The sequence below is a fragment of the Cetorhinus maximus genome, chromosome 17 (assembly GCF_964194155.1).
Source record: "Cetorhinus maximus chromosome 17, sCetMax3.hap1.1, whole genome shotgun sequence".
In the NCBI taxonomy this organism is placed as follows: Eukaryota; Metazoa; Chordata; class Chondrichthyes; order Lamniformes; family Cetorhinidae; genus Cetorhinus; species Cetorhinus maximus.
Window position 1 is genome coordinate 77,716,124 of NC_135895.1, and position 25,842 is coordinate 77,741,965.

The 25,842-nt window shown below is 44.8% G+C and overlaps 1 protein-coding gene across 3 annotated transcripts in view; it reads right to left on the reverse strand.

Moving 5' to 3' along the window:
- LOC144692526 (xenotropic and polytropic retrovirus receptor 1 homolog) overlaps positions 1 to 25,842 on the reverse strand; it is a 337,603-nt gene that overhangs the window by 72,486 nt on the left and 239,275 nt on the right. For all 3 annotated transcript variants that reach the window (XM_078561491.1, XM_078561492.1, XM_078561493.1), the window contains exons 10-11: positions 14,978 to 15,143; positions 12,062 to 12,256 (exon numbers count right to left, since the gene is read on the reverse strand). In XM_078561491.1, coding sequence (XP_078417617.1) covers positions 12,062 to 12,256; positions 14,978 to 15,143 — 361 coding nt within the window. The remainder of the gene's footprint in view (positions 1 to 12,061; positions 12,257 to 14,977; positions 15,144 to 25,842) is intronic.

The following is a 25,842-nucleotide window of genomic DNA, read 5'->3' on the forward strand; positions in this document are numbered from 1 at the left end:
CCCCCTCTCTCAGACCCCTGGCATCCCACTGAGTCCCCTCTCTCAGACCCCTGGCATCCCACTGAGTCCCCTCTCTCACACCCCTGGCATCCCACTGAGTCCCCTCTCTCACACCCCTGGCATCCCACTGAGTCCCCTCTCTCAGACCACTGGCATCCCACTGAGTCCCCTCTCTCAGTCCACCGGCATCCCACTGAGTCCCTTCTCTCAGTCCACCGGCATCCCACTGAGTCCACTCTCTCAGTCCACTGGCATCCCACTGAGTCCCCTCTCTCAGTCCACTGGCACCCCAGAGTCCCCTCTCTCAGTCCACTGGCACCCCAGAGTCCCCCCTCTCAGTCCACTGGCAGCCCAGAGTCCCCTCTCTCAGTCCACTGGCAGCCCAGCGTCCCCTCTCTCAGTCCACTGGCATCCCAGCGTCCCCTCTCTCAGTCCACTGGCATCCCAGCGTCCCCTCTCTCAGTCCACTGGCATCCCAGCGTCCCCTCTCTCAGTCCACTGGCATCCCAGCGTCCCCTCTCTCAGTCCACTGGCAGCCCAGCGTCCCCTCTCTCAGTCCACTGGCATCCCAGAGTCCCCTCTCTCAGTCCACTGGCATCCCAGAGTCCCCTCTCTCAGTCCACTGGCACCCCAGAGTCCCCTCTCTCAGTCCACTGGCATCACAGAGTCCCCTCTCTCAGTCCACTGGCATCCCAGAGTCCCCTCTCTCAGTCCACTGGCATCCCAGAGTCCCCTCTCTCAGTCCACTGGCATCCCAGAGTCCCCTCTCTCAGTCCACTGGCATCCCACTACTGAGTCCCCTCTCTCAGTCCACTGGCATCCCACTACTGAGTCCCCTCTCTCAGTCCACTGGCATCCCACTGAGTCCCCTCTCTCAGTCCACTGGCATCCCACTGAGTCCCCTCTCTCAGTCCACTGGCATCCCACTGAGTCCCCTCTCTCAGTCCACTGGCATCCCACTGAGTCCCCTCTCTCAGTCCACTGGCATCCCACTGAGTCCCCTCTCTCAGTCCACTGGCATCCCACTGAGTCCCCTCTCTCAGTCCACTGGCATCCCACTGAGTCCCCTCTCTCAGTCCACTGGCATCCCAGAGTCCCCTCTCTCAGTCCACTGGCATCCCAGAGTCCCCTCTCTCAGTCCACTGGCACCCCAGAGTCCCCTCTCTCAGTCCACTGGCACCCCAGAGTCCCCTCTCTCAGTCCACTGGCACCCCAGAGTCCCCTCTCTCAGTCCACTGGCACCCCAGAGTCCCCTCTCTCAGTCCACTGGCACCCCAGAGTCCCCTCTCTCAGTCCACTGGCACCCCAGAGTCCCCTCTCTCAGTCCACTGGCACCCCAGAGTCCCCTCTCTCAGTCCACTGGCACCCCAGAGTCCCCTCTCTCAGTCCACTGGCACCCCAGAGTCCCCTCTCTCAGTCCACTGGCACCCCAGAGTCCCCTCTCTCAGTCCACTGGCACCCCAGAGTCCCCTCTCTCAGTCCACTGGCACCCCAGAGTCCCCTCTCTCAGTCCACTGGCACCCCAGAGTCCCCTCTCTCAGTCCACTGGCACCCCAGAGTCCCCTCTCTCAGTCCACTGGCATCCCAGAGTCCCCTCTCTCAGTCCACTGGCATCCTAGAGTCCCCTCGCTCAGTCCACTGGCATCCCAGAGTCCCCTCTCTCAGTCCACTGGCATCCTAGAGTCCCCTCGCTCAGTCCACTGGCATCCCAGAGTCCCCTCTCAGTCCACTGGCATCCCAGAGTCCCCTCTCTCAGTCCACTGGCATCCCAGAGTCCCCTCTCTCAGTCCACTGGCATCCCAGAGTCCCCTCTCTCAATCCACTGGCATCCCAGAGTCCCCTCTCTCAGTCCACTGGCATCCCAGAGTCCCCTCTCTCAGTCCACTGGCATCCCAGTGTCCCCTCTCTCAGTCCACCGGCATCCCAGTGTCCCCTCTCTCAATCCCCAGGCATCCCAGTGTCCCCTCTCTCAGACCCCAGGCATCCCAGCGTCCCCTCTCTCAGACCCCTGGCATCCCAGCGTCCCCTCTCTCAGACCCCTGGCATCCCAGCGTCCCCTCTCTCAGACCCCTGGCATCCCAGCGTCCCCTCTCTCAGACCCCTGGCATCCCTGCGTCCCCTCTCTCAGACCCCTGGCATCCCAGAGTCCCCTCTCTCAGTCCACTGGCATCCCAGAGTCCCCTCTCTCAGTCCACCGGCATCCCAGAGTCCCCTCTCCCAGTCCCCTGGCGTCCCATTCCACTTTCTGTCCCCTGGCATCCCACTGTATCCCCTCTCTTAGTCCTCTGGCATCCCACTGAATCCCCTCTCTCAGTCCACTGGCATCCCAGAATCCCCTCTTTCAGTCCCCTGGCATCCCACTCCCCTCTCCCAGTCCCCCGGCCCTGCACTTGCCTCTCTCAGTCCCCTGGCCTCCCACTCGCCTCTCTATCTCCTCTGGTCTCCCTTCTGCATCCACTCAGTCGCCTCTCCTCCCACCCCATCTCTCAATCTCCCAATATGCACATTGCAATGACAGCCCTTGAAACACCAACTATGCATTACATTGAATTTTGACTTCGAGTCAGATAATATTCAATAAATTATTACCTTCCAGATTATTAGGCTGGAGGGTGAGGTGGTGATCATCCTATTATGGTTCACTGGTTGAGTGAGGGCAGGCAAGTGAGTGAGTGAGGGCAGGTGATCGAGTGAATAAGTGAGTGAGTGAGGGCGGGCAGGCGAGCGAGTGAGTGCGGGCAAGTGAGTGAGGGCACACAGGCGGGTGAGGGAGTGAGTGAGTGAGGGTGGGCGAGCGAGTGAGGGTGGGCAAGCAAGTGAGGGTGGGCAAACGAGCGAGTGAGGGTGGACAAGCGAGCGAGGGTGGGCGAGCAAGCAAGCGAGTGAGGGTGGGCGAGTGAGCAAGGGTGGGCAAGCAAGCAAGCGAGGGTGGGCGAGTGAGCGAGGATGGGCGAGCAAGCAAACGAGTGAGGGTGGGTGAGCGAGCGAGTGAGGGAGTGTGGGCGTGCGAGCGAGGGAGTGTGGGCGTGCGAGCAAGTGAGGGAGGGTGGGCAAGCGAGCGAGGGTGGGCGAACGAGCATGGGCAAGCGAGCGAGGGCGGGCAAGTGAGGGTGGGCGAGCGAGCGAGGGTGGGCGAGCGAGCGAGGATGGGTGAGCGAGCGAGGGTGGGTGGGTGAACGAGTGTGGGCAAGCAAGCGAGTGAGGGCGGGCGAGGGTGGGCGAGCAAGCAAGCGAGCGAGGGTGGGCGAGCGAGTGAGGGCGAGCGAGTGAGCGAGGGTGGGCGAGCGAGGATGGGTGAACGAGCGAGCGAGGGTGGACGAACGAGCGTGGGCAAGCAAGCGAGTGAGGGCGGGCGAGGGTGGGCAAGCAAGCGAGCGAGGGTGGGCGAGCGAGGGTGGGCGAGCGAACGAGGGTGGGCGAGCGAACGAGGGTGGGCGAGCGAACGAGGGTGGGCGAGCGAACGAGGGTGGGCGAGCGAACGAGGGTGGGCGAGCGAACGAGGGTGGGCGAGCGAACGAGGGTGGGCGAGCGAACGAGGGTGGGCGAATGAGCGAGCGAGGGTGGGCGAATGAGCGAGCGAGGGTGGGCGAACGAGTGTGGGCAAGCAAGCGAGTGAGGGCAGGCAAGTGAGCGAGTGAGGGTGGGCAAGCAAGCAAGCGAGTTAGGGTGGGCGAGCGAGCGAGTGAGAGTGGGCGAGTGAGTCAAGGTGGGCGAGTGAGTGAGAGGGAGAGAGTGGGAAGGAGGGAGGGAGGGGGGCAGGTGATTCAGCAAGTTGTTTTACATACGTAAACTTTTTTTTGAAATTCATGCTTAATGTTGTGCCAAAACTTAACTTCCTGGAGTTTGCTCATCCACCTCCCAAGTGAGAGAAAAATTGAAATGTGGCCATGTGAAAAAGTTGGACAAGCCTGATATAGGTTAATGCACAAAGAACAGCCACTTAGGGGAGGTGCTAGAGGCAATCAATGCCCCCTGAACTGTACATAAGCAAGCACAGCATGTTTAGCAGGGAAAAGAATGGATTTAAAAAAGGCAAGCCTCCATCTATTTTCTCCTGTTTCTCGGTTGCTTATTGTTGTGGACCTCTTTGCTCAATGCTGTTCTGAAACCAGATCCGAGGATAGTGAAACAGAACATGGTTCTTCCCTTCAATTTTCTTTCCCTTCACACCGGGAGATGACTGACCTCTGCTTGGCAGCTATTAACTACATCATTCCGTACAAATCTGCACAGTGTCACCCACAGCAGCAACTGCTAAGCGAGATTGTATGTTAATTTATAAACATATCTCCCTTAGCATTAACAGTACTCTTTGAAAAATTCTGCCCTTCACACACAGGCTTGTTTTTCAAGTAAGGCCACAATGAGTTATTATTTGGATCCAACTCTGCTCCAACACCAGAAACAAGAAAAACAACTTTTTTTAAAAATGCGTCCATGGGATGTGGTGCGTCACTGGCTGGGCCAGCATTTATTGCCCATCCCTAATTGACCTTGTGGTGGTGAGCTACTTTCTTGAACTGCTGCAGTCCATGTGTTGGACAGTGCCATTAGAGAGTTCCAGGATTTTAACCCAGTGATAGTGAAGGATCGGCAATATAGTTCCATTTCAGGATGTTGAGTGGCTTGGAGGAGAACTTGAGGGTGATGCCTCTGTGCATCTGCTGTCCTTGTCTTTCTAGGTGGTAGAGATCGTGGGTTTGGAAGTCATTTAGAAAGAACCTTTAATGTAGGTCCTGAGGTGCTTCACAGTAGTGTTATCCAACAAACTTGACATTGAGCCACATAACAAGAGTAGTAGGGCAGGTGAGCAAAAGCTTAGCCAGAGGCAGGTTTTAAGGCGTGCCTTTAAAGAGATAGACGGTAGGATGGCGGGGGAGGGAGTTCCACAGTGCATTGCCTAGCCAATTGAAGCCATGGTTACCAATAGTGGAGTGATGAAAACCAGTATGCGCAAAAAAACAATAAACCAGAGCCTCCAACAGACAGACTTAGATTACAAATCCCACATGTAGGTCATGGCAAAGCACTGTCTATTGAACCAAACATATAAAACGGGGAAAGAAAAAAAAAAATTATTAAATAGTGAAATCTATACTAAGTGATGGCCTATGGGATTCAGTCAGAATGGTTATTCTCTTAGCAGCAGCAGTGAATATTCATTTTACTTTCATCTAGGAGATTGTTACCAATACTAAACCAAAATGGGAAAGCAAAGGGCAATCTTAGACCACTCTAGGGAGAAAGGTATTGTACAGTATGTGCAAAAAGGATACATTTACATCAATTTAATGACTGACAGGAAAACCTCCTAGTATTAATGAATTGGCCATCTCCTAACTCCTTTGAACAGCCTGTTTTGCCAAATGGAATCCAAGACAATTATAAAACATCATGGGGATGACACAAGTCACACACACTCAGCTCCCCCTCTACAAGGTTCTTCAGCAAGTATCATATAGCCAGACAGGTTACAATGCCCCAGATTTCATCCCTGGTTTCCTGATCTGCGTTAACACACTGAAGAAATTATAAATAGTCGCAGTCCCATTGGGCTAGAGACACAAAGATAAGCTAGGCATCCCCACGATCTGGCAGTTTCCTGGATGTTTGGAGGATGCACAGAGCTGAACTCATATTAAAACAATGAAAACAATTTTCTCAGTGAGGATTTTGGTACAGCTGCACCAGGAGGTGTCAGCTTTTCCTCAGTGGGTAGCACGCTCATCTCAGACAGGAGGCTTGGCTTCAAATCCTACTCCAAAGACTTAAGCACATAGAATGGTTACAGCACAGGAGGCGGCCATTTGGCCAGTCATGTCTGTGCCTGCTCTCTGCAAGGGCAATTCAATCCTGCCTTTTCCCTGTAGCCCTGAAAGTCTTTTCTCTTTAGATAATTATCCAATAGCCTCTTGAACAACATGTTTCAATCTGCCTCCAAGTTCTCAAACAGTACCTTCCAGATCTTAACTACTTGCTACATCATGTCTCCTTTGGTTCTTTTGCCATTCACCTTAATTGGGTGTCCTCTGGTTCTTGACGCTTCCGCCAAAGGGAAGTTTCGCTCCATTGGCAATGTCCAGATCCCTCAGGATTTTAAGCACTTCTATCAAAACTCCTTTCAACCTTCTCTTCTATCAGAACAACCCCAGCTTTCCAACCTATCCCTGTATAACTGAAGTTCCTCATCCCCGAACCATTCTTGTAAATCTTTTCTGCAGCCTCTCTAATGCCTTCATATCCTCCCTAAAGTGTGGTGCCCAGAATTGGACACACACTGCCATTGTCCCTTTTAATCCATAGGCTTTAACTTTGCTGACAAGCCTGTTATGGGCACAAAAGCTTTTAAAGGAAAATGTACATCTCATAAACCCTGTCATTATCAGCACATTCCATCTACGAAAGATGATGGACATGCAAAAAACAAATTCATTTCAGATGGGGCGTCTTCATATGGCAAACCTTGCTGATGGCTGAAGATGCTGATCCTTGAGAGGCAGGTTCTGTCACAAGTGTTGCACATTAGCTACCAACTGTCATTGTGAGTTGTTGTTTTTAGCGTTGGCCAAGTCACTGCTCATCGTGGTGGTGCATGCCAGCCTACAGATGTTGCCATTTTCCTCTGTTATTAGCTCGTGACTCCCAGGTATGAATTGCCCGAGCCAACAAAGCCGCTGGTTTGAGGAGTGTTAACAAACATTGGAAGCCTTACCTTTAAGAGAACTGCCACATTCATGATTTTTGTCCTGCCAGGATATATCCACAATGCGCCGCAGACAGCGGAGATGGAAATTGTTGAGCTTCTTTTCTTGATTGCTGAAAGCCATGCAACATGGTGCTAAAAACACAGGCCTTATAAACCATCAGCTTGGTCCTAAGGTCAGCTTGATGTTATTCCATGCACTTTTCGTGAGCCAGCCAAACATGGTAGCTGATTTCCCTACATGTACATCAAATTATTACCCATTACCCTCATCGACACTCTCCATTACCTCATCAAAAATTGAAGAAAGTTGGTTAAATATAATTCGCCCTTAAAAAATCTGCTGGCCATTGACAGATGTGTCATGATCCAGAGGACACCAATTTAAGGTGAATGGCAAAAGAACCAATGGTGACATGAGGAAAATGTTGTTACACAATGAGTGGTTAGGGTCTGGAATCCACTGCCTGAGACTGTGTTTCAATCATCGCTTTCAAAAGAGAACTAGAGATAAACCAGAAGAGAAAAATTTGCAGGGCTACGACAAAACGGAGGGCGAGTGGGACGGGCTGAATTACTCTTGCAGAGAGCCAGGACAGGTATAATGTGCTGAATGGGCTCCTTCTGTGCTACGATTTTATGAAAATAAAGCAAAACATTAATTTAACTTAGAATGTGAATTCTAGAATTACTCAAGAATAATAGGCTAACAAAAAAAAAACACTCACATCCTACTTAGTTGAGGTTAAGATTGCATTCTCAACTCCTGAAGTAACAGTCAGATGATTTTTCATTGAATTGTTGCAACATCCTTCCTGTTTAAGCTTACACTGTGAAGGTCAGGAGGTTACTTACTTATGGGGAGCATCATAGTACGGAGCCCTCACTTCAGTGAAGGGCAAAGTAGAGTAGGAATCTCGATTTTCTGTTTCCCTAGCCCTGTGACACTGACACCAACTGCAGCAGCCACTCTTGCTGCCCTCAGTGCAGACCATGCCTTAAACCTTGGACTTTCATGGCATGCACGAACAGTATCACAGTCCAGAAGTAATGGATGAGTTTGGACTATACATTAAACAAATCTTCCTCCACAACCACACTGAAAACTTATTTGCAACAGTGGCAACATGTGCAGAAACTGACCATTGTGCAAGTATTTTTGTTTCCATCCTCATCAATGATACAGATACAAAACATGTCTAGAATCCATTACATATATGCAACAGGCCTTGTCCATGTGCCATTTGGTTGGCTCCACATGACAGATCAAAATTGGGTGCAACAATAGTTCCTTCAGTTACGTTATGGATTGTTTCTTTATATCTATTGAAAAGTTGCTGTACTCATCAATGCAATGAATGAAATAATTTTTCAAATCAGTGTCAGGGTCAAGCATTCTCACGTCATTTATTTTAAAGCCAAATGTAGCAAAAAGCTCAATTTATTTTATGCTAATATGACTTAAGCCCCTTGTACACTAGTGTCAATTTTACGACACTCCACACCTCCATCCATCTATATGAATTATGTGACTCCTGGTGAATTACAGTTCTGTGTTGCAGAATATGCCCAATGAAAACTGGGTTCAGACTGTCCCAAGTCATTTTATGTAACAGATAAAAAGACTTTCATCCTGTTAGCAAAATCATTGGTTTGTCTTTTTAATGGAAAAAAAGGACAGAATGCCAGGATGTGACCTCAAAATACTGGTGGTAATCTCACAATCCTGTGTAAAGAAAATGGAATTTGACTCATTCAGTCACTGTGGCCTTGCCCATTAGCCTTGGCTCAATTTGAACCCAGAGCTGACAGGATGATTTGCTCTGAAGTACACACCCAGTCCCCGGCGTTATGGGTTTAAAACCTCACAAACGACTGCAACAAGCATCAGATCACTGTGCATGGGTATCTGCATCTACTGTCTCCAAGGCTATGAGGCTCTTTGAAAAAGCAAGTGGAAATCAACTGTCAAATTAGCTTGAAAATAATGATGAAAAATCCTCTTCTCTAATTATGTCACAGAAAAGAGCAAGACCTTGAGAAAATGGTCTGAACCTTTCCAGTGCTGAGCAGATGAATATAGTGCCTTTTCAAATTAAGCACAACCTTAACAAGCCTAAATGATGCAATTAAATGAGAAGAGCTACATTTACTACATGTGTGGGTTCATGTTTGCTGCTAATGGAGGACACTTATGGAGAACTGAGTGACAGCATTTTGATTTCTACAAATTAGGACAATGCAACGCATAAGCAACAAAGCCATAAACAATTCTTCAAGGAAGGAGGCTGCAGTTAGCACCAAGAGTTTTTTTTCTCATTTTGTTTTCACTTCTCTCATTTTCACCCCTCTTGTCGCCACTGACTCATAGGATCACAGAATTTACAATGCACAAGGAGGCCTTTCAGCCCACTGTACCTATGCCTATTCTTTAAATCCTTTGCTAATTCTCTTTTAAATGTTTCTATAGTCTTTGCAACAATAGCAACTCATGATAAAACATTCCCTGTTCTAATTGGATATTATAATAATAAAGGAGGGCATTAAATGTGCTGGCTATTTCAGACTGTTCTGCACACCTTGTTAATCCCCTGTCCATTGATGGACGATGTTCACTTTTTATCCCTGATGAGGACTCTAGGGAGCGGAGGGGCTGCCATTACTAATATTCTTTCTCTGCTGGCGGACTTACATTTTCTTCTATAATCAAAAGTGCTGGAAATATTCAGCATGTCAGGCAGCATCTGTGGAGAGAAAAACAGAGTTAATGTTTCAGGTCGTTGACCTTTCACTGATATGAAACATTAACTCTGTTTTTCTCTCCACAGATGCTGCCTGACCTGAATATTTCCAGCATTTTCTGTTCTTATTTCAGGTTTCCAGCGTTTGCTTGTGCGTTTTCTTCTCTTCACTATATCTTCAACATCTTAATTGTAAAATTCACAACCTTGTTTTAAAATTCTTCCAGGACCTCACCCTTCCTACCTTTATCACCTCTTCTAGTCCTAAAATTCCCCAACAAATCTGAGCTCCTTCAATTCTGACCACTTGTGCATCCTCAATTTTGAATGCTCCTTCAATGGCCGCTGCCTAGGCCGCAAACTCTGAAATTTCCTGTCTAAGCTTCTCTACCTCTCTTCTTCCTTTAAGATATTCCTTAAAACCTAGCTCTTTAGCCAAGCTATTGGTTAGCCAACCTAATATCTTAGGTGACTTGGTGTCAAATTTTGTCTGCCAATACTTCTGTGAAGCATCATGGGATATTTTACAATGTTAATGGCACTATATAAAAACAGCTTGTTTCTACAGGTATACATATAATCTAACACACTACCATTAAGTGTATTGTACTGTGTCACTTAAAGCAAAAGTGAATTGGAAACAGTTGTATATTATATATGTACCTAACATACACAATCCTCAGTACATCTAATACTTGAGCTCCGGAGTCATAACCGTAACACTAACCATTTCAGCTCTTCAGTGGGCTGTTAATTTGTTTTCTATGCCAGGATATTGAATGGTACAATGGTTAGACGTTGGCTAATCACCTCAGGGATTGACTTCAAAGCTAGTCCAGCCTGATGGAATCAAAGTTGCCTCTGTGGTTTTTTTTATTCCTTCATGGGTTGTGTGTTGCTGGCAGCACCGGCAGTTGTGGCCCATCCCAAATTGTCCTTGATAGGATGGTAATGAGCCGTCTTCTTGAACCGCTGCAGTCCATGTGGTACACCTACAGTGCTGTTAGGAAAGTTCCAGGATTTTGACGCAGCAACAGTGAAGTACTGGTGATACAGTTCTAAGTCAGGATGATGTGTGACTTAGAGGCGAACTTGTAGGTGGTGATGTTCCCATTCATCTGCTGCCCTTGTCCTTCCAGGTGGTAACGGTCCCAGTTTGGGAACATGCCGTCAAAGGAAGCTTGGTGAATTACTGCAGTGCACCTTGTGTATAGTACACTGCTGTCACTGTGTGCTGCTGGTGGAGGGAGCGAATGTTTCAGGTGTGGATGAGGTGCTGATCAAACAGGTTGTTTTGCCCTGAATGGTGTTGAGCTTCTTGAGTGTTGTTGGAAGCGCACTCACCCAGGCAAGTGGTGTGTATTTCATCACACTCCTAATTTGGGCCTTGTAGATGGTGGACAGGTTTTGGTAAGTCAGGAGATGAGTTACTAACCACAGAATTCCCAGTTTCTGATCTGCTCTTATAGTCGCAGTGGGCTGGTCCAGTTCAGTTTCTGGTCATTGATGAACTCAAGGATGTTGATGCAAGTCTTCTGCATAAAATAAGCCCGAATTCTATTCCTGTTTCATTCGGTCTCGCTGTTTAAAAACCTGGAGTGGCGGTTGTCCGAAATCCGAAATATAAACAGAAAATGCTGGAAATGCTCAGCAGATCTAGCAGCTTCTGTGAAGAGAGAACATAGAGCTGACTTTTCCAATTGATATCTATCATCAGAACTGGAAGAAGTTAGAGATTTATCAGTTTATTAGCAAGTAAACAGCCTGAGCAAAACTGTTAAATCTGTAATCACTCCATCATGATGAAAGATCATCAAACCAAAATGTTAACTGTTTCTCTCTCTACAGATGTTGCCTGACCATTTCTGTAATTTTCTGCTTATATTTCTTGTTTTGGTTCCAGTTCATAAGCTAGAGGATGGTGTAAATGACAAGTGGCACAATGGCACACTGGTACAAAAGGAGCCATCTTCTGAGTGTGGGGCTGAAGCACATTGCTAGGGTACAAATTTACTCTAACCAAATAATACCTGGCCTACCAGTTAAATTAATTTTCCCATTTTTATTGAACATTTTTGAATTTGGATAAAAACAGAGGTGGAGAGTACAATGAAGATTGAAGATTTGAGATTTACCACTAATCTAAAACATGATATGTAAAAATGGCATGCAAGTACAGACTTGCAATGCTTTTGCAGTTGCAATAAGAAATTCTCGTTAGCCCAGTGACTTCTGGTGTTTTATTATACATTTACACAATTCCTTTATTCTGATCTCAAGGGACAAACCATGAGTGAAACCTATATACATCAGATCTGCCTACAGGCACTAAACTAAATGCTTTTCATCATACTGAAAGTGGATTTGAGAGACAGAGGTTGCTAAGGGAAGTGAGAGAAATAGCAGATTAGAGCTGTAGAATCTGTTCACATTATACTGTGAAGAGCACAATATCTGAGAAACAATAAAATCAGTTATACTTCCCCTGTGAAATTTATTGAATCCCACTCACCATCACATTTCTTTAAATCATGTTCTTAAACCACTGCCTTCAGTCAGGTTCCAAATTGTTATTAGTGCATAGGGCAGGGGAAGCAATTGTTCCTCACCAACTTACCTTTGTGTGTACTGTAGAGAGCAGCAAAGGTCACCACAAAGAAGGTGGTGGAATACTTCCCAGCGTTGACCAGATGAGGGAATGCTCGCTTGGTGTCTCGGTAGCGGCGCAGGCACTGGGTGAAGCGCACCCATGCGGGCAGACACTGGATAATGGCTCTTACTCCATAGGAGTAGCTGTGGCACACGTGATCACCTGTGATGAGCAAAAGGGAAATAGAATCAATAACTGCAACAGCATAAACATCAGGTCTCAAATGTTTCACTGTCTGTCTCTGCCCGCCCCCTTTAGTCTGGTTGTAGATTAACTATTCTATTTATATTTTGACCAGGATGCCAGTACAACATCAATAGGTGGCCATATTAAACAAAGACATTTGAAATCTGTACTGACTACTCTTTCCTACCATAAAGAACACCACTGCATTGCTGCCACCGCCAATCTCAACAATGGCTTGCTATAACTACCTAATGCTTGAACTCAAGATATGTGCAATGACTTTAATTGGTTTTTACACATCAAGGGAACTTATACAATTGGAAAGCTAACCCAACCAGAGAGGAACCTGACAATACTTTCCTCACACAAAATATGCAAATCTTCCAGTTATGATCAGCAACTTGTGCCAGATGATGGAGGCCGTCACTCTCAGTTTATGCCATTGTCCAACACTGTTTGACTGTCATATCAATAGATAATCAAGCATTGTGTAATCATGTAATAATTAAATTACTCTGTATATCTTCCTAAAATAGATGTCACTAAAGCTTAAAGGGGTCAGAATAGGTTTTCAATTGGATACACTTCAGCCACAATAGGAGAAAGCAACAGATGAAACAAAAAAATATACAAGAGGATGTTAAATCTAGAGGGAAAGAATCCATGACCAACCAAAGATGCTGTTACACTGGGGTGTGGTTTCAAGGACATGCAAAGTCCTGTGATGCCTTGCCCAAAATGGTCATTCTCCACATTAACTTCAATTTTATGGATGTCGCAACATTAATACTTAGTGCATTCAGCAATCTTCTAAATAGCTTAGTCGGTTCAGGCTTGCAGGGTCAAGGAGTTTCTGGTTCCAGAGTTAACCCACACATAGGCTGGCTCTAATGAAACATTCATAGCAAAATGTAGGTCACTTCCCTGAGACCCAAGGATCAACTGAAAAAAATTCCTAGTGAACTCATATCATGTATTTCAAATGGGTAATTTAAATGTAATAGGATAATGCAAATGGAATGCTTACATCCAAAACCAATTTCGAGCATTTCTCATAATAGATAGTTGAATATCTTCTAGATGCACTCTGCAATCTGACCACATATGTAATTATGTAAATTCCCTTGGCTCCCACAATTCTGAACAGATTATGCTTAACAACAGTAAAATAAACTGAGCATGAAATAACTGTGTGTTAATGACATTTACATATTAAAACACTCTTTTTGTATAGGTTGAACCAAATCAAATTTGCCCTTGCAATTCACAAACCCTTCCATTTGAAACTCTTAATAGAATTATTGGAAGCACTCGCTCAGAATTTTTTTTTGAAGGACTGCAAAGATGAATTAAGCAGCTAAAGCTGTATTTTTCTTAAGCGTCCTTGCATCATCCCTTTTCCAGCACAAAGGATTGCCTGCTACTTACAGAATGCAAAATGCTTGTAGCTCCGAGTCATATTATGGAGGAGCACCAGCACTCCGTCTAATCTGCGTAGCAACCCAAAAGCTCCTGTGCATGCTGAGCACAAATCTGAGTTACCAGGTGTGCACAGCTGTGCAAAAAAATTTAAAGGAATAGGCCGCACACAACAAAAAAAAATTATTGGGAACATTGGTCAACAGTCAGCAGTTTCTTATTGTTTCAATATGCACAGAACAATGGTTCACCTTGGAGACTCTGGGGGGGAAAAAGATTTAATTCCCTCCTCTCCTGAAGGTGATCAACCTGGGGTATAGTTGCATAGATATCTGTAGCCATCTGATACTTTGGCCAAATAGTCGTGCTTCATTTGAGTACCAACTAGGCTATTCCACTGTGTATTGCATCATAGTAAAGCTTACTTTTGTACTTATTCAACAAATTGTGCATTTCACTACGCAGCAACCAACAGTAGGAATCCTAGCTGCTTCCAGACTCCCATCCTAACACTCTAGTCAGTAAAGGGCTGGAATCAAACCTGGAACTTTGCTGGCTTCAGTAGTTACAAAACAAATCACGTAGTACACTTGGCTACTAAAAGTAGAAGTAGGCCATTCAGCTCCTCAAATTTGTTCTGTCATTCAATTAGATTTTAGTTGACCTTTAGTTTGATTCCATTTACCCCACTTTGCTCCATATCCCTCAATACCTTTACCTAAGAAAAAATCTGTTGATCTTAATCTTGAAAATTTGAATTGACCCAGCACCCACAGCCTTTTGGGTGAGAGAATTCCACATTTCTACTACCCTCCAGGTGTTTCCTGACTTCAACCCTGAATGGTCTAGCTCCAATTTTAAGACTGTGGCTCTTTCAAAATAATTTCTCTGTTTCTACGCCACTGAATCCTTCTCATTTTAAACACCTCAATCGGATCATCCTTCAAACTTTCAATCTCAAGGGAATACAACACATTTATACAACTTGTATTTATAATTTAATCCTTTAAACCAAGGTATAATCCTGAAGAATGCACGCTCACCTCCTCCAAGGCCAATATATTCTTCATGAGGTATAGAATTGAACATAGCACTCCAGATAAGCTCATGCCAAGGTGTTAGAGGTGCCTCAAAAAGTTTAAAAAGGGAAGTCCTGATGCTAATTGCAACCTTGGACCACTAGTTTCTACCAGCTGCTATTTGTTTTAGGTGTAGACAATATGGCAGAAACCATACTGATTTGGAGCCTCACTGTTACTATTTAGCGCAATACATTACCTGGAGTATTGAGTAGTCCCTCACTCAAGCCCCAGTTCAGTTCAAAGCTATAAAAACAGATCATGTACTCCAAGTCCATCAGGATCGTAGCCAGGCTGTTCAACTGGTCGGCCAGCCAAAAATCTGCAAACTCTACCTTGTGGAATGGAGCTGTGAAGACTCTGAACTATGGGAACAACAGAAAAAGATGTTAATCAACAACAGCTTATAGGTACAGCCTTGCTCCCCTTTCCCTTCATCATCCTACCCCTTCACACAGCACTGCCTCAGTCACTGTGTTGTCACTTCCTGGATGTGGAAAACATCCCATGAGTATCAAGTAATCACAGTTGTTTTATGTGCAGTAACAATAAAAATAACAAATAAAAAATATACCATTAGAAAGGGCAGCCAAGACAAGCAATTAAATAGGTGAGACTGTTACCCCAAAGTCGCAGTGAGGTTTTTTTTCTGAAATTAAGAAAATCCCATTCTGGGAACATTTGGGCAACAGAGAAGGTTTTCAAAGACAGGAATATCAGAGATTGCCAGCCTTATGTAAATGACAAGAGTTTCAAACAATTGAAGGTCAACTGGAGTTACTACTCAACAAGTTAGCAGCATACACCATCATTTCCTTTCCTAAATCAGCAGAGTGGTACTTAGCTCACAGCCAATGAATAAGGTTTGTGACTCTGTAAGTCTAGAGTTTATTATGCAACCTCCTCCCATATCACTTTTTAACAAGTCACAGGTGGAATGGTTCAGTTCACTCATTGAACACAAACTGATATTATACCGGGGAAACTTGGGCACAATGTCCTTTCAGACTTGGGTTCAAATCCAGTCCAAACAGAAGATTTCTTCCCTCTGCTGACTCCAAGTTTATGTATTTCCTACTTGAATTTGGCAAATCACCCATACATAGATGACTGGTCTGCGAAACTGAACTGCTGCAATGTAGGAAAATGCGATGCCGAAGTTAGAGCTTTAGGTTGATTAAGTGGAATAAAAAGGAGGGTGATTTATTCTGCGTGTACCCTGTGCTACAGCTGGGAGTCTGCTTTGAAAAACTGTATTGTCCTAGGGGCAAGTTGACATTCATTTTTTTAAACAAACATTTTTCACTCTCCCCTGCTGAAGTCATTGACACCCTGATGGACACTGCTCCATAGATGCCCATTATCCTATAGTACTTTGTTCAAGTGCCCCTTATTCCTGCATGTTTCTTGATACCGAGTGTTGGCAGGGGAACCCTGTCCTCCACTTTCAAGCAGATCAGCAATGGGGAACGCGGTCACCTCCTGAATTGCAAAACCTCTACTACAGTCCCAGCTGAGAGCAGGTAACTAAGCACTGACCACAGATCAAAGCCGAATTCTTTTTGTTACATGGTTCAGCATCTTGTTAGATGGGGTCATTGAGGTGGGGGTGGAGAATGCACTGCTTCTTAAATGTTTATTTCTGGTAATTATAGTTGGTTTGTGATTCAGTTTTGAAAGCTAAAATCTATTTAAGTAAATGATTTTTAACTAAAAGCTTCAGAGTTCTAAAAACAGACAACAACATTTCACACAAAAACACTATTTTAAGAACTGAAATGATGTCACACAATTGAAGGCATCACTTTATACTTCCCTGACCGGATACATCTGTGGTAGAATCTGTGACATAGATTTGGCTATGAGCTCTGGTGAATCAAGTGTAGTCTTACGAACCAATGGAGATACGGGTTCTGTTAAACCTCCAGCGCCACAAAAAGTATGCGATGATTAAAGGAATACTTTCTAAACTTTCATATGAGGTTTACCATTTATTCCTTCAGGTTGTGTGCGCTCATCTATAACTTTCCCATAGAGTCCAAGTAAATTTTATTAAAATTTATGAAATGCTTGCTTCTTTAAAATAACATGCGTTCATGGAGCACCTTCAAAGTTCTCAGAATGCCCTAAAGCACCACACAGCCAATGAATTAGGCTTGATGTGTATTCATTTAGGCAGGCAAACATGGTAAATGTTTATGCACAGCAAGATTCCACAAGCAGCAAATGAGATAAATGATCAGTCTTTCAGTGAGCGGGTTACGCAAGAGAACAAGAATTTAAAAACAAGGATTTACTGAGCATGTGGTCACAGCCGCACATCTTTTGAAACAGGCAGAATGGTATTCTGCGTACTGCACTATATTGTTTCGCCACCTCTCTGAAAGTTAAACTGATTTGCATTACCTCGACACACATCCCAAAAGCTCCTGCTTGAACAGTTGGGAATTTTGCTGTCAATTCAGGGAACAGTTGGGAGGATACCTTCCATTCTGAGGTAGCCTGTCTGGCTCAAAGTGCTGGAGTGCTATGGCCTCATCACTGCAGAGCTTAAAAGTGAAGCCTGGCTCCTTCCAAATGTCACACTTGCGGTGTAAAGGTCGTAAAAAAAGGTGGGATATGCTGACCTTGTATGAAAGGTGGGAAAATCACATTCCTTGGTAAGCGAAGAGAAGGAACATCACCAGCAGAGTTGGGTGATCGCTTCCTGATCTTTTGCCTATTCCAATAAAGATCTACGTGAAATAGATTCATTCTCCTACTCAGCATTATGGAGTAATTTATATTTCATCAACAAACACCCTTGCAACTCAGCTGATATATTACGCTGGAAGTGATCGAAATTATACAATTCTACTTAGAAAGGAAGTACTTGAACTCATGTTGCACCTTTCATGACCTCAGGATGTTCCAAAGTATTTGCTGCCAACGACTGCTTTTGAAAAATAGTCAATGTTGTAATGTAGAGAAACTCAACAGCCAATTTGTGCAAAGTAAAATCTTACAGCAATGAGATAAATGACCAATTTAATTGCTTTAAAAAAAAAAATCAATATTGGTTGAGGGTTAAATATTGGCCAAGACACCAGGAAGGACTCTCCTGCTCTTCTTTGAAGAGCGTTATGGGGACTTTTACATACACCTGTGAGGCAGATCAGGCCATAATTTCACCTCTTATCTGACAGTATAATACTCTCTCAGTACTGCACTGGAATGTCAGCCAAAATTAATATGTGCTAGTCTCTGCAGTGGAACACAAACCCATAAACTGCTGGGAGGCAAGAATGCTACCATGGAGCCATCTCTGACACCGAATACGGCAGTGGCCCTATTTGCTTAAATATATTTAAGCACAGGCATATATTTTTGAAGTAAAATATATCACTGACAAAACATGAAGATAATCCCCGTGTCTGGGTAGTTTCTAATAGTAAAGAGCTGTTGAAAGACATGGGATGGGATTTTCCAGTCCTGCCCATCGCGGGGATTGTCTGGTCCTGCCAAAAGTCAATAGGCTTTTGGCTGGGCCACCAAATCTCCTGCGGTGGGTCCCACCATGACAGGGCCAGAAAATCCCAGCCATGGTTTCTGAAGCATACTTTCAATGCTTCTAACCTCTCAAAACGTTTACAGGGGGGAAGAAAACAGCTACAATCAAAGCCCTTCCACTCTATATTTGATTATCATCTCTGCTCCCCCTCACTCCTTATAGGACTGCACTTCTAAAGTGCACTCATTTATTAGGGTATGGCTCCACCTGAAAGTAATAGCGGTTGGTAATGCAGCAGAGCTAAAAGTACAAGTGAAACTTTATCCTAACAATGAGACTTCTGCAGAGGAGGTGACAAAAACTGGGAGAGATTAAAGCAAAAATGAAAACAGAATTACCTGGAAAAACTCAGCAGGTCTGGCAGCATCGGCGGAGAAGAAAAGAGTTGACGTTTCGAGTCCTCATGACCCTTCAGCAGAACTGAGTAAAGTTAGGAGAGGGGTGAAATATAAGCTGGTTTAAGATGGGGGGTGGGGTGGGGGGAGAGAAGTTGGGGGGGGAGTGGTGGTAGTAGGGACAAGCAAGCAGTGATAGGAGCAGATAATCAAAAGATGTCACAGACAAAGGAACAAAGACGTGTTAAAGGTAGTGATATTATCTAAGAGAATGTGCTAATTAAGAATGGATGGCAGGACACTCAAGGTACAGCTCTAGTGGGGGTGGGGTGGAAAGACTGACAGGGCATTACAGGTATAGATTTAAAAATAATGGAAATAGGTGGGAAAAGAAAAATCTATATAAATTATTGGAAAAAACAAAAGGGAGGGGGAAGAAACGGAAAGGGGGTGGGGATGGGGGAGGGAGTTCAAGATCTAAAGTTGTTGAATTCAATATTCAGTCCGGAAGGCTGTAAAGTGCCTAGTCGGAAGATGAGGTGCTGTTCCTCCAGTTTGCGTTGGGCTTCACTGGAACAATGCAGCAAGCCAAGGACAGACATGTGGGCAAGAGAACAGGGTGGAGTGTTAAAATGGCAAGCGACAGGGAGGTTTGGGTCTTTCCTGTGGACAGACCGCAGGTGTTCTGCAAAGCGGTCGCCCAGTCTGCGTTTGGTCTCTCCAATGTAGAGGAGACCGCATTGGGAGCAACGAATGCAGTAGACTAAGTTAGGGGAAATGCAAGTGAAATGCTGCTTCACTTGAAAGGAGTGTTTGGGCCCTTGGACGGTGAGGAGAGAGGAAGTGAAGGGGCAGGTGTTGCATCTTCTGCGTGGGCATGGGGAGGTGCCATAGGTGGGGGTTGAGGAGTAGGGGGTGATGGAGGAGTGGACCAGGGTGTCCTGGAGGGAACGATCCCTACGGTATGCCGCTGGGGGGGTGAAGGGAAGATGTGTTTGGTGGTGGCATCATGCTGGAGTTGGCGGAAATGGCGGAGGATGATCCTTTGAATGCGGAGGCTGGTGGGGTGATAAGTGAGGACAAGGGGGACCCTATCATGTTTCTGGGAGGGAGGAGAAGGCGTGAGGGCGGATGCGTGGGAGATGGGCCGGACACGGTTGAGGGCCCTGTCAACCACTGTGGGCGGAAAACCTCGGTTAAGGAAGAAGGAGGACATGTCAGAGGAACTGTTTTTGAAGGTAGCGTCATCAGAACAGATGCGACGGAGGCGAAGGAACTGAGAGAATGGGATGGAGTCCTTACAGGAAGCGGGGTGTGAGGAGCTGTAGTCGAGGTATCTGTGGGAGTCGGTAGGCTTGTAATGGATATTGGTGGACAGTCTATCACCAGAAATTGAGACAGAGAGGTCAAGGAAGGGAAGGGAAGTGTCAGAGATGGACCATGTGAAAATGATGGAGGGGTGGAGATTGGAAGCAAAATTAATAAATTTTTCCAGGTCCCAACGAGAGCATGAAGCAGCACCGAAGTAATCATCGATGTACCGGAGAATGAGTTGTGGGAGGGGGCTGGAGTAGGACTGGAACAAGGAATGTTCCACATACCCCATAAAGAGACAGGCATAGCTGGGGCCCATGCGGGTACCCATAGCCACACCTTTTATTTGGAGGAAGTGAGAGGAGTTAAAGGAGAAATTGTTCAGTGTGAGAACAAGTTCAGCCAGACGGAGGAGAGTAGTGGTGGATGGGGATTGTTCGGGCCTCAGTTCAAGGAAGAAGCTAAGGGCCCTCAGACCATCCTGGTGGGGGATGGAGGTGTAGAGGGATTGGACGTCCATGGTGAAGTGGAAGCGGTTGGGACTGCTCTTTGGAACTGCTATTCAATAACTCTACTTCAGTGGAAAAATAACATTACTTCAACACTACAAGGTTAGCTCAATTCTTTAGATGTTTGTTCCTCTCCTTCGTAATCTATTACTGGCTAAATAGATTACTGAAGCCCATAGAAAAGCTCATCAGCTTTTGTAGAATTTGTATTCTTTTAGCAAAGTACAGTGCATTCAATTCATACAATTACTGGCCTGTCAATCATCTGCCATTGTTTGTAAATGTGCATTATTACACTCTATTAGAAATTCTGCACCCAGCCAGCTGCCACAGTGGCCTTTCAGAAAACCAATTACAAAAAGCACTCAAATCCTTTTATTCCCCCTCAGCACATCTCTCTTCACCACAGCATCTACGAGAACAATCTTCCGTAAATGTATTACAGACTATTGACACCTACAGATCCTGATCAAAATGGATGATCCCACAATGGATGGCTAAAAGCAATGCAATTTCTCAGGTTTACAGCTCAAATTTTTGGAACTAAGGCCAGGGTTAATGCTTGGGTGATCTACCCTCTCCAATTGTCTGCAGTCTCCAGAGATTAAAGATTTATCACCCGGACACTCCTGTGAGCAAAATACCTGGGGGGAAAAATAATTGGGGTTTTGAAAAAAGTGTTTCTTTCATTTTCTTTGAACATTTTCATTTCTTAGTTATAGAATTATTGAAGATCAGAAATAAAAGCTGTTTGACTGGGATGGTAGCAGAAAGAAGGTCACATGAAGAAACCCACAGTAACATGCTCAACTAGAGTCAGAGACCCTTTTTAATGTGTGCAACAACTACTTAAAGCTGTTTTTCTTGAAACAGAGGAGGGTAAGGGGTGATTTCATACAAGTGTTTGAAATTTTGAAGGGATGGGACACGTAGATGGAGACAGACTGTTTCCAGTAGTTGAGGGGTCTAGAATAAGGTCTATTAATGACACAGTTAAAGGCAAGAGATTTAGGACAAAAAGGAGATACTGTTTTCTACATGGAAGGTTGAGGTGCTGTGGAATTCACTACTGGAGTTAGCAACTGAAGCAGAGACCATGTCAATTTTTAAGACCCTGTAGTTTAGAGTAGTGGTTGAACAGATAGAGATATGGGAATAGGGCAGGCACATGGGGTCAGAACTACTAGATAAAGACCAACACCATGAGCTGGTGTAATCCCTCAGGCATGATTATTGTGTTACTGGGGCAGATCACCATTGTCAGCAGTACAGGTACTTCATGCTAGTAGCATCACTCTCAGGCGTGACCCTTGATCAGAAGAATTAGCAGTATTATCAGCAATGGAAGGCATCACAGCTCAATCCTGTCCTCATTCAATAATATACATATACTTTTTAGTAGAAGTAATTGGATAGTAATCTGAAGTCAGCTGGCTGATTCTTCTTAGTGCAGAGGCACTGATGTCGATTTTGGAAGCAAGGGAGAAAGGAAGAGGGAAATGGGGCGGCAGGGAGAAAAGCGGGAAGAGGGCGGGAAGAGAGAAGGGGGTATTAGAGTGGAACAAAAGAGTGTGTAGGAGGAAGAAAGTGAACATGGGAGAAAAAGAAGGGTAGAGAGACAAAGGGATGGGAGAATTAATTGGGCTAGATAAAGGCGAGAGAATAAGAGAAACAAAGGGGAAGAAAGGACAGAAAAGAAAAATGGACAGAGGGGAAAGTATGAAGGAAAGAATGAAAACAAGAGGGAAAGAATGGGGAGAGAAAATATGAATGTGAGTAGAAGGTGGGAGAATCGATGCCGAGAATTATGTTAGAGGCAGGAATGTGCACCAATCTCATTCCCTACTGACTCCCCTTGAAAACACACACACAATTCCCCATGTCTCCAGCATATGCTGAAGCTCCAAATGCAGCTGCTGTTTTATTTCCTGAGGGTGCAGTATATGCTGTGGAGGACTTTGGGTCTGCATTCGTTTTGAATGCACACTACCTCAGGCAATTCTAACTCCATTAAATTTAAAACATCTTTAATAAGTTAAGAAAATTAAATAAGAAATTATGATTGCAAAAAGTTTTTTATATTCATAACATGCATTGGATGGAATAATTTTGCACTTAAAATATTGACGATTTCCCCAGGGCTGCATAAACCCCAGCCTCACCCTTTGATGTATGTTAATCATAACAACACTACCAAAAAAAGCCCACAGTACAAGCAAAGCCCTGTTGCGTGCCATTGCAGTGGTCAATTAATAGACCTATTGTGCCTGTGAAACAGTGGTTACATCCAGTTACAGTTGCTCTTCAGTTAATTTAAAGTTACTCCAGTAGCACAGCCAGACTCTATCCTGTCAAAACTCATTTGCTGTTGAAACCCTCGTCCATGCCTTTGTTACCTCTATACATGTCTACTCTTAAACATTACAGGTCAACCTCCCAAGTTCAACAATCCATAAACTTAAGCTCATCCAAAACTCTGCTCTTCGTGTCCTAACTTGCACCAAGTTCTGCTCGCCCATCATTCCTCGTGCTCACTGATCTACATTGGCTTTTGGTTAAGCAATGCTTGATTTTAAAATTCTCTTTGTTTTCTGGCCGCCCCCTCTTTAACTCTGTAATCTTCTTTAGCTCCACAACCCTCTGAGGTATCTGCACCATCCAACTCTGGCCACTTGAGCATTCCCGATTTTAACTGCTCTAAGATAAAAGCAAATTCTTGAGGATGCTGGAAATCTGAGTAAAAACAGAAAATGCTGGAAAAACTCAGCAGGTCTGGCAGCATCTGTGGAGAGAGAAACAGGGTTAATGAAATGCTAACTGTTTCTCTCTCCACAGATGCTGCCAGACCTGTTGAGTTTTTCCAGCATTTTCTGTTTTTATTTAACTGCTCTAACACTGGCAGTTGTGCCATCAGCTACCAAGGCTCTAAGGTCTGGAGTTCTCTCCCTATACTTTTCTGCCTCTCTATATCTCTTTCCTCCTTTAAGACGCTCTTTAAAGCCTATCGCGTTGAACAAACATTTGGTCATCTGTCCTGACAGCTCCTTATGTGGCTTGGCATCAAATTTTGTTTGATAATGTTCCTATGAAGGAAGTTTTACTACATTAAAGATGCTTTCTAAATATAAATTCTGCTGTCAATTTGGATTGGATTACAGTAACACTGGTTCCACAGGGCATGTGTAATAGCGACAGACAATTTCACTTCAAACCACTTTGTTTTTAAAAATCAACTCATCATTGCTATTTACTGTCCCTTGCAATCATTTTCATTTTAAGCACTTGATAGCTACTGGACCATTATTATGACAAGCAAAATAAATGCAACATTACAATTTTCCATTGCACTAAATAGATGTACGTCTGATAATTGTGTATTGCACAGTTTTTACGGTGATCACTGGCTCGGTTTACTGGTCTCCAAATTAGTGGATACTACTCTTCCACATAATGCAAATTCCCTACAATCCCATTGCACTTTAACCCAGAAGCAGCCTAATCTTCCACAAATCACATAGACAACATGAATTGCTTCACTTCTGCTAATTTCCAATATCTGACCCATTTGGTGAGCTTGATGTGGTAGCTCCATATCTAACACACAGCACTGCTGACACCAATTTGATTCACTCTGTTAGAAATAACAACAAGAACAGCACTTTGTCTGGGTTGAGTTCCCCAAGGTTTAGAACAATGTACTTTTCAACCCTCAGAACCAATCAACGTATGCAGTTATCCACTGGCGCTTGTTGTCGAAGGTGCTGCACGGGACCTTTGGCTGCTGAGTGCTGAAAAAGATAAACTCCGGATCATGATTTTCTGTTTTATTTTTATCTTCCATTTCACTTCCTTTCAACTTGTGCTACAGAACTTGGTCCTTCCCCTGGATTTCCCAAAATTAAACAAAGCCCAGGCGAGGCAGCGGGAGGGTGGTGGTGGTTGGGGGGGGGGGGGGGGGGGGGGGGCAGGCGGGTAGGTGGAGCAGCAGGGGGCTCAAGCGATTTTCCCTTCATGAAGCCATGCTGACTCTGCTTGATTAGATTATGCATTTCTAAATGCTCTGCTATTACATCCTTTATAATAGACTCCAACATTTTCCCAATGACAGATGTTAAGCTAACTGGCCTATAGTTACGTGTTTTTTTTGTCTCCCTTTTTGAATAAGGGTGTTACATTGGCGGTTTTCCAATCCTCTGGGGCTTTTCCAGGATCTAAGGATTCTTGGAAGATTACTACCAGTGCATCCACTATCTCTGCAGCTATTTCCTTTAATATTCTAGGATGCAACCCATCAGGTCCGGGAGACTTATCGGTCTTTAGCCGCATTAATTTCCCTAGTACTTTTTCTCTAGCGATAGTTATTGTATTTATTTCCTCCCCCACTTTTGCTCCTTGATTATTTAGTATTTTTGGTATATTATTAGTGTCTTCTACTGTGAAGACTGATGCAAAATATTTATTCAACTCCTCTGTCATTTCCTGGTTCCCCATTATTATTTCCCCAGCTTCATTCTCTAAGGGGCCTATATTGACTTTGGCATCTCTCTTCCTTTTAATATATTTAAAGAAGCTCTTATGACCGTTTTTATATTACTTGCTAGTTTACCCTCAAAGTTTATTTTCTCCCTCTATTATTTTTTTGGTCATCTTCTGCTGGTGTTTAAAACTTTCCCAATTCTTCCACTTACCACTAATCTTTGCCACATTGTATGTTTTTTCTTTCAATTTGATACTATCCTTAACTTCCTTGGTTAACCATGTTTATTCCCTTCCTACAATCCTTCTAGCTCACTGGGATATATCTTTGTTGTGAGTCATGAACTATTTTCTTAAAAGTCTGCCAATGTCGTCAACCGTCTTCTCTGCTAAACTCCTTTCCCATTCCAGTCATCTCTGCCCTCATTCCTTTGTAATTACCATTATTTTTCTGACCCAAGTTTTTCACTCTCAAACTGAATGCTAAATTCCACCATGTTATGGCCACTGTTTCCTAGGGTTCAAAAATGGACAAAAGAGCTGAACTCCAGAAGTGAGGTAAGAGTGACTGCCCTTGACATCAAGGCAGCATTCGACAGAGTGTGGCATCAAGGAGCCCTAGCAAAACTGGAGTCAATGGGCATAAGGGGAAATCTCTCTGTTGGTTGGAGTCATGCCTAGCACAAAGGAAGATGGTTGTGGTTGTTGGAGGTCAGCCATCTCAATTCCAGGACATCACTGCAGGAATTCCTCAGGGTAGTGTCCTCGGCCCAACCATCTTCAGTTGCTTCATCAATGACCTTCCTTCCATCATAAGGTCAGAAGTGAAGATGTTCATTGACATTGCACAATGTTCAGCACCATTCTCGACCCCTCAGAC